This window comes from Haliotis asinina, chromosome 15, assembly GCF_037392515.1.
Source record: "Haliotis asinina isolate JCU_RB_2024 chromosome 15, JCU_Hal_asi_v2, whole genome shotgun sequence".
NCBI classification, from domain to species: domain Eukaryota; kingdom Metazoa; phylum Mollusca; class Gastropoda; order Lepetellida; family Haliotidae; genus Haliotis; species Haliotis asinina.
This window is the reverse complement of record NC_090294.1, coordinates 50,833,475-50,847,369: the sequence shown is the minus strand read 5'-3', so window position 1 is coordinate 50,847,369 and position 13,895 is coordinate 50,833,475. Positions and strand designations below refer to the sequence as shown.

Below are 13,895 nucleotides of genomic sequence, written 5' to 3'. Positions count from 1 at the left end.
TGACAAGAAACACAAGTTTGTTTTTAACCAATGGCTTTGAATGATGCCAAACAAAAACATAAAAAGCACACATAAAATATAAATGTTTATTTTTACAGAGTCATTGCTATCAATGAGTACAACATAGGTACAAGATATCACAGAACAGGTACAAAGTATCACAATGTTGCTACAACAACATTCAGCTCTGTAGCACGGCACATGTGTACAGACAGTCAGGGCCCCGTTGTACTAAGCTCTCGCTAGCCTAAGATTTTACTTTATAGGAGGGTACGAATGCTATGAGAAAAGTTACTGGGGCTTAGGCTCACGAGAGCTTTCTGAAATAGGCCCCAGATCTGTAGCACAGTAGATGTGAACAGACACTCAGATCTGTAGCACGGTTGATGTTTACAGTCAGTCAGATCTGAGGGTTTGACAGTATGGCACAAATTTATTCAAACGTCCAGTTTATTTCGTTAAAAACTGATGTTGGTCATTTGTTACAAATACCAATATAGATAAATGGTTAAGTTATCATCCAAGTATTTTCTTTAAAAAGGGAGTAGTGAGTTAATTCATATTTTGGTATTTTGCTTAATTACTTAAATTGTCACCTCAGCAGATATTCCAACTAAGTTATACCTGGCTGTAAATCAACGATTCATTATTAGAAATAACCTATACTGTCAACATGCATCCACTCACACAGAGTGATCTTAGCACTACGACAATGATACCTCCTGCTCAATAAGCTGGCCTCAATACACTACATGTACTTGTGCTGTAATGCTTTCTGAAAGTGGACCCACAAAACTGCATTATAGCATAATTTAATATGGGTTTCTGAGAAAGAACAAGTTGAGGTAATTGACAATTTTGGCTAACATTTTCCTAGAAACTGAGTTCAAGAAATTCAAATCACAAGCATGGATGGTCAGTGATAATCAAGTGAATGTGAAGTGATTATGCTGATAATCATGTTTCACCTATACTACACTTAGTCCTACACTTTAAGTGTACACTTAGTCCTAGTGTGTATATCACATATGTTTGTGACTGTCAATAATCAGAATAACAACTAACCACTATTTCTTGTTTGATATACTGTCACACTTGTCAAATAAATTCATAATTTAATAATCACATTTAATGTAAAGGACATTGATGAATCAAAAGCACTACATCTGACATCTTAATAAGCTTCTATGTCTTTGTTGCACTAACGACATTTTACATTAAACTGAACGTAACAAACAATCTGGAACTCGACAAAGGAAAGGGCAAATGAAACATCAAATTTTACACAGAAAACTGTCAATATTAACAAATATTCCACTCAGAATAAACAAACATGAATAACTAATATGATGAATTGACCTTTGAACAAAGATAAAACAAAATCTACTCTTGATATGCTTTGATTTGTTTAGCTCAATAATACAACTAGTACATGATGGTGAAAATTCAAACTTACAAAAGGCAACACTGCTCAAGCACTTTAATACTCATTCCATGATTTGAATTTACAAAAAATGTCTGTTTGTAATAAGTTGGTGCATACAGAACATGTAAGCAGTTCGTGCTTGATGAGATCAACAGCAAGATATTCAAACATGTGTAACAAATGTAGAAAAAAATTTCATTTCAGACATAAAGTACTTGACTGCAGGTAAATTCTCTTAAGAAAGCAGTATTGATTTGTATGGAGCTTAGCTAGTGATCTTTGGATGGTTGGATCCGAGGCGCTAATTTGTGAAGAAGAGTCAGCCTAAGTGTGTCATACCGTAGTCTGTAGTTTACACAGATGAAAGTCCATCTACCATCTCTCAAATCTCAATACCCTGATTAAGTGATCAATTCAACTTCAAATACCATAATAGTCTTAAAAAATCAGAACAAAAACTACAAAATACATTAGAATAACAACATATATTAAAGGCAGCTCATGAATGTTGCGTAGCAAACAGTCCACAGTTCATAAGTAAACACATTTATTCATTGAAACAAACAGTAAACTGTTCTGTAAACAACATGTAAATATCTTCACCTCCAGTTCAATTTATCCTTCAAATATCATATCTGTTACTGATAAGTGTTCCCACTCTAGAGCACCACTCCACACAGACTTTCCCCCACCCCCAGTCTCCTGCACACACTCCCAGGGGATGTGACTGGTGCCCTAGGTAGTAGGAACCAGGCGGTCATCACGACTACAGTCTTCCAGTGTGCTGAGTCAACTGTGATTGTTGTAGATTACTAAGACGTGTTTCTAAATCTTCAATTCTCACATCTTTTAAACTTAGTAAGTGCTCCAATCGACGAATCTTTGCATTCATAATCTGGATTGAAACAGAAAAGGGAATCATTAGTATTCATTGCCATAATTGCTGTATTAATACATGGAAACAAATTACTGTATTTCTAACTGTTTCAGTTTGGGTGAAAATGACAAGTTGGAGAGTGAAAATATAAGACTATGCATAAATAACATTTTCAGCACATTGTACAGTTAAAGCATATAGCCTCCACAAAACACCTGGTCACAAAGCCATCATTCATAAAATACTTCCACAAGTATCTTTATGAACCATTCACACTAAAGGTAATCATTCAAAATTCTTATTTCAAATCATCCATCCACATAGGTGGTGTGGTGTGAGTAAGTTTAGGTTTGCACCACTTTCAGCAATATTCCAGCAATATCACCACAGGGAACACCAGAAATAGGCTTCACACATTGTACCCAGGTGGGGAGTTGAACCCTGGTCTTCAGCATGATGAGCAGAGACTTTAACCACTTGGCTAACACACTGCCCAGGGTGTCTGGATAGATGATCTATCAAATAGAACACATAGCAGGTCTGTCCACTAAATCGTCTATCCAGATGAAAATGGAAATGGTCCCGTTACAGTCATTGTGTATGTCACACTAACATCTGTTCTGGGCATCAAGATACATCAAGACTCTGTAGTTTTAATGAGGACCATGTATCACCTGAATCGTTTCCTCCTTTGCAACAGCTTCCTGCTGTTTCTCCTCCACCAATGCCCGAGGTACATTATCCATTACTGGAGCTATCAGAGGCTTGTTGGAGGTGTAAGATCTGCAAGTAGAACACACAGCTCTGAGACACAGCTTCCCCTTTCACACACAAACACCTGAGACAAAGCTGACTATATGACCAGGCGGTACAGAAACATCTAAGGATCAGTCATATATTTTGCAGGCTGGTAGTTCATTGAATTAGACAACATATGTAGCTCAAAGTGATACAGATTATGTGTCATCATTACCTTGAGTCTTTATGGATCAGTAATTTTAAAACTGTTTAAATGAATAAAGTTTAAGGCAAATTTCCAAATTTCATCATCTTTAAACAACACTTGAAATCCATTCTGAAACCAGATACAGTATAACACATACTCCCTCCTGGTGTGTGGAATCCGGCGCCTCGGAGACAAGTTGGACTTTCCTTGTTGTGAGCCATTTGAGCTGGGGAGTAGACGTGGGCTGACTGAAACACATATTATGTAGAGCCAGTATTAGTTCATCATAACATTTATGTTCAATATTAAAATCTTCCAGATAATGCTATAATCCTGAGAAAGTGGCTAACAAAGGATGAAAACTATAAACTACAGCAAACCAATTTTATCAAATAATTACACTTACAGTTGCCAGCTAGAGGAAGTTCTGCTTTCGACATGGTGGCAACAAATAATTCACACTGACATGGTGAGATACCTCAGAGAGGACAAAATGGAGTAATATGTGATGGATTGATGCTATTCAGATAAGTGAGTGAGTGAGTGAGTACTTAACACATGATCCTGAGTAACTTAAAGTTAGTCACTACAGCTAGTCACTAAGGTGACATGATCCCCTGCCACAAATTATCAAAAGTAATGAAAATGAAGGCAGCAGTTTAAGATGAAGTTCATTCCCATGATAAAGCTTGGTGATGAATAAGAAAACCAGCAACCAGTTATTGGGATATCATATCGCGTTGACAAGCTTAACATTTAGGTGAACATGCTGAAATCCTCAAAGTGTCTCCATGACCTTGACCATTAAGTGAATGTCACCAAAATCTACTGGGCCCTGCACCTTCCCTAGATGAAGCTTGATGTTGAATGTCACAGAAGAAAATCCAGTGAATGGTTCTTGAGGTATCTTGCTGGCAAACTTAACATGCTGAAATCTTCAAAGTGTTGCCGTGACCTTGAAATTAATTAAGCAAAGGTCACCAAAATCGACAGGGCCCTGCACCTTCCCTAGCATAGGCTTGGTTTTAAATATGAAGACAATTCTGGGAATGGTTCTTGAGATATCTCGCTGACAACGGTAAAAAGTTAAGCCCCCTTGTGACCTTGCAATGAAGGTAACAGTCACCAAACCTGACTCAGACCTGTCTTTTACTATGATGAACCTAGGTACCAAATATGAAAAGAATCTAGACAGTCGGAACCTAATACTATATTCTCCACTTCCCGCTAAACGTGAAGAACATGAACATTGGCCACTGTTAATCTTAATGCCACAAGAGCAAGCAACAGCTTACTGTTTTGTAAAGTAGCCAGAATTTGTCAATAAGTCATAAATGCAGTCATTTACTGACAAAGATCAACCAAAATACTAAACGTTTGACAGAAATGCCCCAAAGAATATTAAACTTTTGTTATACTTTTGCATTTACAATTCACAAACACCTACCCTATTTCCTACCCTTCCCTTTAAAAAAAAGTTCTATATAGACTTTCTGAATATGAGACAGAAGAAGAAAGACAAACTTTCCATAACACTGCTAGTCTCCATGCTATCCAACAGTAAGTCACAGAATAACATTTGTTATTGCATACTGGCCTCACCTAAAAACTCCATATTATCCATGGACTGTGACAAGTTGTTATTGGGAAAACGTTTTGAGTAAGTGGCAGACTTTTCCAGAGCTTTGTCTATCTGGAGACGAAGCATCATCAGAACTTTCTCTGCCACTTTGGACTTGCAGTAGGAGAGCGATCTGATGATATCATCGGAGAGATCAAGGTCAAGCTTCTTTAAAACACGCCTGGAAAGTAATCAGTTTAGTTCATTACTATCAAACTACTAACACTCTACAATGTCTTTACAATACAGACCCAGTTTAAGCATGGACTTCAAATATAACTTGATAATACAAAAACACTCATTACTGTACACCCATGGCAACACAGAAGATCCAACATTCTGACTGGGTTTCAATGTTTGCAATGTGTTTTAATAACTTCAGATGTCTCATGATGTCAAGTTAAATACAACAGACTTTTCCATGCTACTGACTACCCTGATAAAGTCATGCACTTCTGACTTAATGACCATCCATCCGACTTCAGTTTACCCTATATTGGATTATTTCTAGTAGGAAACTTCGGTATAAGATAAAATTCAGAACTTCCTTCAGACGCCCATTCCAGTGACCTTGACTTTGTTAAGGTTCTGTTGTTTCAACAGCCCACCAAAAAATAATATGATGTATGGAACATGTTTTTACCAGACCATCGGGCTTGCTAGCTGAAAATTTAGACTGTCCATAGGAACTCAAACATGTCTTGGGTGGTCAGACAGCCATATTTCATACACTGATAATATGTACCATATTTCAGTAACATTATGGTAAAAACACCTCAAGTCAATATTTATATGAAAAGGTATATTCTTTAACATTGGTTGCACATATTTCATGGCAATTCCAATCCTGTTGCAAGAATATGGATTCTCATAGAAAGTAGGTCATCATGACCTAAAATCCACTGAGTGAATGAGTGAGCTTAGTTTTACGCTGAAGTCAGCAATATTCCAGCTATATGGTGTTTGCAAAAAATTGCGTCTGGACTAGACAATGCAGTGACCATCACCATGGGCATCGATATGCACAGTTGGGAACCAATGACATGTGTCAATTGAGTCAGCGAGTTTGGCCACCCAATCCAATTCGTTGCCTCTTATGATAAGCATAGTCGCCTTTTGTGGCAGGTAAGGGTTGCTGAAGACCTATTCTACCCCAGAGCTTCACGTGTGACCTTCCACTAATCTCTGAAGACATCAAGTATTTGAATAACATAACAGGAACAATTACACAACACATAACAAGAGAAATGAAGAATCTTACATCTCAGTAAGATTAGCAAACACTTAAGAAATGAAAGTCACCCAGTAGCCCACAGTGTCAAGCAAATCTTTTACAGATTAGATTTAATTCCACCAACTATAGATCCAACTAAGGAGGAAAACATATTGTGATCAATGATGACCTTGACCTTTGACATAACTGAAAGAGTTAAAAACCCTTCAAGAAGGTTCTTTAGTCGCATGGGTTCATTAGTGATCATTCACCTAAAACATCAAGTTAGCAAGAAAATTTATCAACATCCTCTTTTCACTTATATTACTCACAAAATAAAGAACACATATATTGTTTATGTTATCATATGTTCATGCTATATATCTTATTATACCCAACACAAACAGTGGCTACTAGTCCTAAAGGTAATGTGAATGAAAGTGATATGGCTCCTGGCAGAATGTTGAGGATTCTATGATGATGGTACAGTATGTGGTTTTGTGGTATTCAATGCACTCAATGGCTTCCAGCCAGATGAATTAGTATTGGGAAAATTAGACATGTCCCTAGAAGTGACTGAGTAAATATTTAATGCAAAATTTCTAGAAGTGGTTCCTAGTTACAAGGGATGCCATTTCCATCATGTGGATTTTAATTGTTCGTGGTTTAACACCGTATTCAGCAATATTCCAGTTATATGGCAGCAGTCTGTATTAATCAGTCTGGACCAGACGATCCATAATAGAGAACCTATAAATTAAACAGAAAACTGATGTATGATATTATGATGTGCATACAAAGTATCACTGGTGTGCATATCCTGCCAGAACAAAGGGACATAACACTGCCTGGTAGCCTGAAGGAGATGAGAAGACACTGACCTGTTGAGGTAGTACCAGTTCTCCATCTTCTGTTTAGGTGCAGAGGCTGGTGCATAGTTGTGCAGCTGCACCAGTCGAGGGAAGTAATGGTGTACCAACTCTGCTACCAGCACTGAAAACAGACACCATCCTCTGTCCATAAACAGGCTTTCATTCTTTACAGTTGTGTTTTAAGTTATTTTGTTTTCTTTATTGTTTTCTTTATAGTAATAATTGTGGCTGGTACGTCTCAAAATTGTACAAATATTATTATTTAAATTTGCTTTCTCTTCTTCCTATTTAGAAATCATAAATATGTTGTATGGTCATCATATTCAACATTTCACTTTTCACTCTGCACAAAAGAGTACTTACCAGATTGATTTATTTATGGTTTCATTTCTGTAGGTTTAGTAAACATTATATCTTTTATGAAGGTTAATTGTTCACAACATACTTCCAGAATTTAACCATCACCTTGTGTCTTGTCATCCATCTTGAAATATTGACTTCACATGTTAGCTGATGTTTTATTATGTCTAATCAACTAATCAATTCATAAAAAAATGTGGAGTTGATGGAGCTGACACCTGAATTATTCAACAGTGCCACAGAGCTACTTATTCACCAGTGACTCATAGTAACAAAATTTCCTGTATCTAGATTTACACTGGAATGATCAATACTTCACATTAAACTTTAACCAGCATTAATAAAACCCAAGTACAAGTAGAGCCTATAAATGTTGTATTGATTCCACACAAAGACTCCCAGTAAATAACACACTTCTCATACCCTGAACAAGCTGGACTGTCACTTCTCACATAATAACATGGCAACTCAAGTAGGTAGCATAGATCACTCACTCAGCCGTCACTGTTCCTCCCAGGACCTCACAATCCTCCAGACATTATCATGTCCTGCCATTAACCTTTATGGACAGCAGGGTTCTATATCTGTAAATACTCCTCTGTCCATATGAACAGGGTTATTGATGAGAAGAACCTTTGTGGGAAATAACAGCAATATTCACTGGTTCCAGCTATTGGAATGGTTTGATCCCTATAGACCCTATATCTATGTGTCCATTACATGAAAGACTTCCTTCCACTGATGAAAAATTGCTCTGGTTGTGCCATGTAATAGGTGAGTTTGGAAGCAGGTGTATCCTTAAATGTCCAGTGTACAGGGACAGTAGTGGGGGTGCTTACTCCATATTATTTGTCATTAAGGTTGTGACCATTTGGAATTGAGGTTTGCTTGTTTACGCTAATATAGTGGGTACATGGACTTCCTGTTGTACACAAAGCACTGAGTGTGGGAAACTCTTGGCAGTCTAAGACCTTACCCAATACTATGTTCCTGTCTACTAAGAACGTCAAATCACCCTATACATTTAAACTACAGAAATCATACAGAAAGGGAAATTTGAGCTTGCATGCACAATAACTATTTGAACAAATTGTATTAAGCATTTACTTTAAATATACATCTTTCAACTGAACCCAATAAAAATAAAAGCAGGAAAACAACAATATGAAAAGCAGTTACTGCTGAATTTTACCGACCGTAAGCCAAGTGTGTACAACAAACTGATTCTATAAATGACAACACAAGCCCTCTACGATCAAAAGCATTACAATATATTCAGACATCAACAACAAAAAATAGATCGAGTTGTCATGATATTAATTGTCCCATCATATAAAAAAGTTTTCACAAAAACACGTACAAAGACGTAAAACAGAATCCTTCCCAAATGACTTAAAAGTCAGATGAACTTAAAGACTATAATACAAACTTGCAATAGATAACAATCTCGACCTATGATTGTATTTTACCTTTAACCTCCTCACCTACTACAACAAAGTGAAGGGTAGAGTACTGCATAAAGTCCTTACTGCCTTGTGAACCTTAAGCACCCATTCTTCTTGCTTGTCTGTATTGATTTATAAACACTCACAGCTACAAACGCTATGGCTGACAAGGTCTCCTGTGTTCATGGTGACAAAGCTCATTTGTATACATCTAAATACGCTACTCAATATTTTACCTATACAGTTTATGCCACAATACAGCAAGCTTGCATAAAAGACATGTCAGGCGAACAAGAGATTTGACTTGCAGTTAGTACATGACTAAACGTCACAAAACCTGGGTAATTAGGCTCTTAAGGGACATTAACTGGGTCGATATTGCTGCTGAAACTTACACATAATCTCAATCAAGGTACATCAACTGGAAATTCAATAAAATAGATCAGTTATTCCCAGCATGTAGTTGTTGATTGTGGCCTAACTAGGCGTCTCCGTGCTTGTCAGTTTTCCTGAATGTTACGGCTTACAGTCAGGATATCCTTTTAGTCACTCAATGCCAGCTTGCTGAGATAGGATCTCATCGCCACGGATATCTAAAACATTTGGTGAGAATATATGGGGTGGAGAGAAAGGCTTCAAAGCCTTGGCTGATCCCACTATTGTTACCAGTGGGTTCACATCAGTTTACATGTGATAGTTTAACACTCTGTTTACATTCCCAAGAAGACATTTTTACATTGTAAGGCAGCAGCACTTTTTTAACCTTACTTTAAAGTAGGAGAGCTTAGAATGAGAAAAAAAATTCTAACAACACAATTAAGTTGTACAAAGGGTGAACAAAACTATTTCTATTCTATAATGCACAAAATAAGTTAGGGATATCAGTATTTTTATTATTGATATTTTATCAGTATGTCACTGAATAAATACATCATTATTCATAATTTCAAAATTCACATATATCCCTAACTAGTTTTGTCCAGCATAGCTTATGTAGGGGACTTTTGCAATAAATTGCTACCTTACTATATTGAACTAAATTCCGAGAATGAAATTTACACACATTTGACAGAAATAAGTTGAGGGTGGAATATTTATTGTATGATTCTCCTGATTCAGTCAAGAAGCATCAGGCTTCTGTCCTCCATTAGCAGTGATCCTCTATCAACCATGTCTTAGCCTACATTCTTTATTCTGTTAGGACTTCAAGTATCTGTTTCCCAAAATACACAACTCTCCTGTAGAAGAAACACTTCCAACGTTGTCACAATATGCTAAATGTGATGTGTACATACAATGTTAAAATACCTCAGAAGAAGAAAACAATGATAGTTTTTAAAAAAATCTATTTTCACAGTGTGCCTGAAAGAATATTAAACTTGGAATCACAGACACCTCATGGCACTATTCCCAGCCTGCTAGCCAAGGCTTCTGTTTGATGTCAGAGTTATGGCTTACTTTGGTAATCATAGGATCAATCTTTTCCTAACAATACAAAAATTACAACCCTGACAAATCTCCAAAATGTTACCTTCATGCTTTTGAGATAAAACATATTACCCACTAAGATCATATCTCTCTGGATCTAAATGAACCAAGAGATATCATATCACCCTATACTCATAGGTTCAAGGCATAACATTTTTACTGACTCTAACAAGTCTCCATGGACTAAGTGAACAGGTTCATTATTTTTATTTTAGTGTTGCAAAGAAACAAAAACAAGAACAAAGTGTCCCATAACAGTGTCACAACCTTCAATGGTACTCTTCTCGCACAGAATGTTTGACCATTGTGTTTTACAGTCTAGCACACAGACTTGACTAAGCATGACAGGGTGGAGTATATTTATCTGGGAAGGTCCTCAGTGCTTGTGTTTATTCAGTATTCTTCTTGTTTTGTTTCTGTGCAAATTTACCAACATGCAAGTGGTAACAGAGGGCAAAATATCTACGCAAATGAAAAAGGATTTGAAATATAAAAATGATTTAATCATAATGAAATGTTAAAGACGTAGGTGTTCATTGCAGATTACGTACTGATATCATTTGTTTATTTTTCTAGAATTAGATTTTCATATGGGCAGAGTTAACAAAATATTTCTTTGGGGGATTGTTTTTGAACAAAATTTTCCATTGGTTACAATCAAACACTTAGGGACAATTCATCTTATCTTCATCCTATAAATAATGCCCAAAGCACATGCAGCCTCTTTACTCACATTTGAAATAAATTAAAATAATTAAAAAATAATACAAACAAGATCATGTTTATTGTGGAGTCAACAAAATAGTTTGCAAAAATTCTAGTTTGTGTTAAACTGAAATATATAGAACACAGAACATTCCTTTAAATTGTTTATTGTAGCCTGAATATTGTAGCCTGATCACCATAATTACTGGGCAGCAATCTCTAAGAGCAAATATTTTGGAAGCAGCTTGGATGTGACTGTGTTTATACACATGAATTGGAACTTGGAAACATTCCAAGTTTCTGTTTGACGAGTTAATCCAAACAGGCTTACATGAAATACGCACCTGCGAGTGTCAGATTTCAGCTACATGATTTACAGTTTTTTTATGATGAAGTTAACTTTTAATTCATACAAACAATCACATAGTTAGGAGTAACTGACTTTACAAAACCTTTAAGAGAAATTTGTGACATGTATACAAATGACGTACGCAAGTATAACATTTTCAATCAACATGTGAATTTTCATTGTAATATTTTGCAGCCTAAATTTTTACTAAGCGTGATGAATTTGATGAAGCTTGATTGTTAGGATTAAAATATATAATACACATTACTAAATTATCATAAAAAGAGGCAATGTATCAGTTCAAATAATACTTTAACGTTGTACCTGAAAAATTGGAAAGTTGGCACTTCGTTCCTCACAAAGAAAAGCATGCTCGTAATATCCTGGCATTTTACATTCATTTTTGTGGAGCTCATGTGTCAGTGGAATGACTTTAATTACTGCTGTTCTTTGTCATTTTCCAGCATTTGGAATATTAGCTTCACAAACTATGGCATGAATGTTAAACACAATCTTGATTATGAAAGCAGGTGAGTGTCAGAAACTGCTATTGCTTACATGAGTTTTCTGATGGCTACTGAGGCTTTTAAGAAATCAAATATCCCTGACCAGTTGTGCTTCAGACTATTGTGTACAGGTTTTCCTATTCAAATAATCTAGGGCGGACTGGTACTTGAACCACCTCACATCAACAACTGTGGCATTGGAGAAAAAATGTCTGTAGACCTGTAGTGTCTATAGCCAATTCATTAATACCGATTATGTTGACTGAATAGTTCAGCTAGAAACAAAATGTAAAGAGCTAAACTTCAACATAATTACCATGATTAGAAGTCTCTAAGAGTGAATTCTTTGAAAGCAGCTTGTATGTAATGTGTTTACACACATGAAATGGAACTTGGAAACATTCCAAGTTCTCCTTGGCAAGCAAATCCAAACATGCCAGTATTAGAAAATGCATCTGTTAAGTTTGTACTACATAACTGACATTTTTTTATAATGAAGTTAATTTTTAATCCATACAAACTAACTTGTATCTACATGCTATTAATTCAACAAATACTTTAAAGCGGAACTTGTCCCACATGTATCTATGCACTCAAGAATGAGATTTAGAGTTGATCTGTTTGAATATCTGCCAAAATGAGAACTTCTAATGTTCTTGAATCAAGTACATCTGTTGTGTGAAGCATTAAAACAACAGTAAAAGAATCTGTGTCAAAATGTCACATCCACAAATATGAGAAGTTGTTATCCATCAGGTTTGTTCTGTAATGTACATGAATGGCTTTCAGCAGTAAATTCAATTATAATTATACTGAACAGTTTTGTATAGTAACTAGGTTCCAGTATTGTAAACTAGTAACAATGTAAACCATGAACAGCTAAGAAAGGCACTTACAAACACAACTGGACTAGTTCAGATGGTGATTTCCATTTGAACATTTATTTGGATAGAGGCTTAGAGCAGACAAATCAACATATTATAGAAGAGTTGATCTCAAATATAGTATTCATGTAGTTTTACAACTTGAGAAATTATCAGAGAACTGATTTGGAACCCAGAGATCAATCTCTGTGTGAGGATTGCATAGTTGCTGGAACAACGTTTAGTTTCTTGTGTAATATATGTCAAAAGAAAATGCTTATCAGGACATTATACAAAATTAAAGAAACATTTATCTATGTCCTCTAAATTCCTAGATACCTAGCTGTTGTGTTTGTTTAGTGTAATCAAAATAGATCCTACTGTAATAACGTGACGATAGCACTGTTTACGTGTTTCCAAAATGTAGAACCCTGTTCAAATATTTTTACCTCCATCGGAAAAATCCTTCCCAACATTTTTCTTCGGTCGGGAAAATTCAATCCTGTCCAGCCAACTGTAAAGGTTCTCAATCTCGGAATCGGCAAAATAATCGTCCATTTCCATTCGGGTAACTCCATTCAAACTTTTTTTGGCTAAAATATATTCCGTCATAACTAAACGGTGCTTTCATTTCCCAGAATCTTCGTACCACGGAAATAAAGCGGTGCATTTAGAACAATCATACGATAATACTGTTCTACATTGTTCACAACCGCTGTCATTCTGCTCAGAGCGTGCCCGTCGTCTGGTAACGATAGTACTAATCGACAGACGTATTCGGCGTGGTATAACCTCCAAAGGAATTAGAGCAATGAACCCACTCTGGACTTCAGAATATTATTTATTCTAAGTTCAAACATATATACTTCAATTCACAAGCATGGGGCGTTGTTTTAATAGTATTATGTTCATAATATATGCCCTAGTTTTCATAAACGTTTCATACTGTACAGTCATCCATAGTTTTGTAAGGAATAAAGAAGTTGAAACATAAAGCATTTTTAGTTTGATTCCTCCAACTTCTAAATGCCTTTGAAACAACTTACCCGTGGTAATAATTGCATAAAGTATTGTGAACTATACATGCATGTCGATTTGTTTCTTAGTATGGACTGCTGAGAAATTGTGTTGTAATATACTGGAAGGAGATCACAAGTATTTTTTTCTTGTGTTATTTCATAGTAGGAGATAGTCCTCGTACATTGTAACAAATCAAAGAAATCT

The 13,895-nt window shown here is 36.0% G+C and overlaps 1 protein-coding gene across 1 annotated transcript; it reads right to left on the bottom strand.

Moving 5' to 3' along the window:
- Positions 1–72: 72 nt before the first annotated feature.
- LOC137265671 (sperm flagellar protein 1-like) lies at positions 73–13,446 on the bottom strand. Its single transcript, XM_067801102.1, has 6 exons — positions 13,121–13,446; positions 6,965–7,076; positions 4,852–5,051; positions 3,407–3,497; positions 2,978–3,086; positions 73–2,321 (listed from the first exon to the last, which is right to left on the bottom strand). Exons 1-6 carry the CDS (start codon positions 13,281–13,283, stop codon positions 2,193–2,195), a joined length of 804 nt encoding a protein of 267 aa, XP_067657203.1. The 5' UTR covers positions 13,284–13,446; the 3' UTR covers positions 73–2,192.
- Positions 13,447–13,895: the final 449 nt, after the last annotated feature.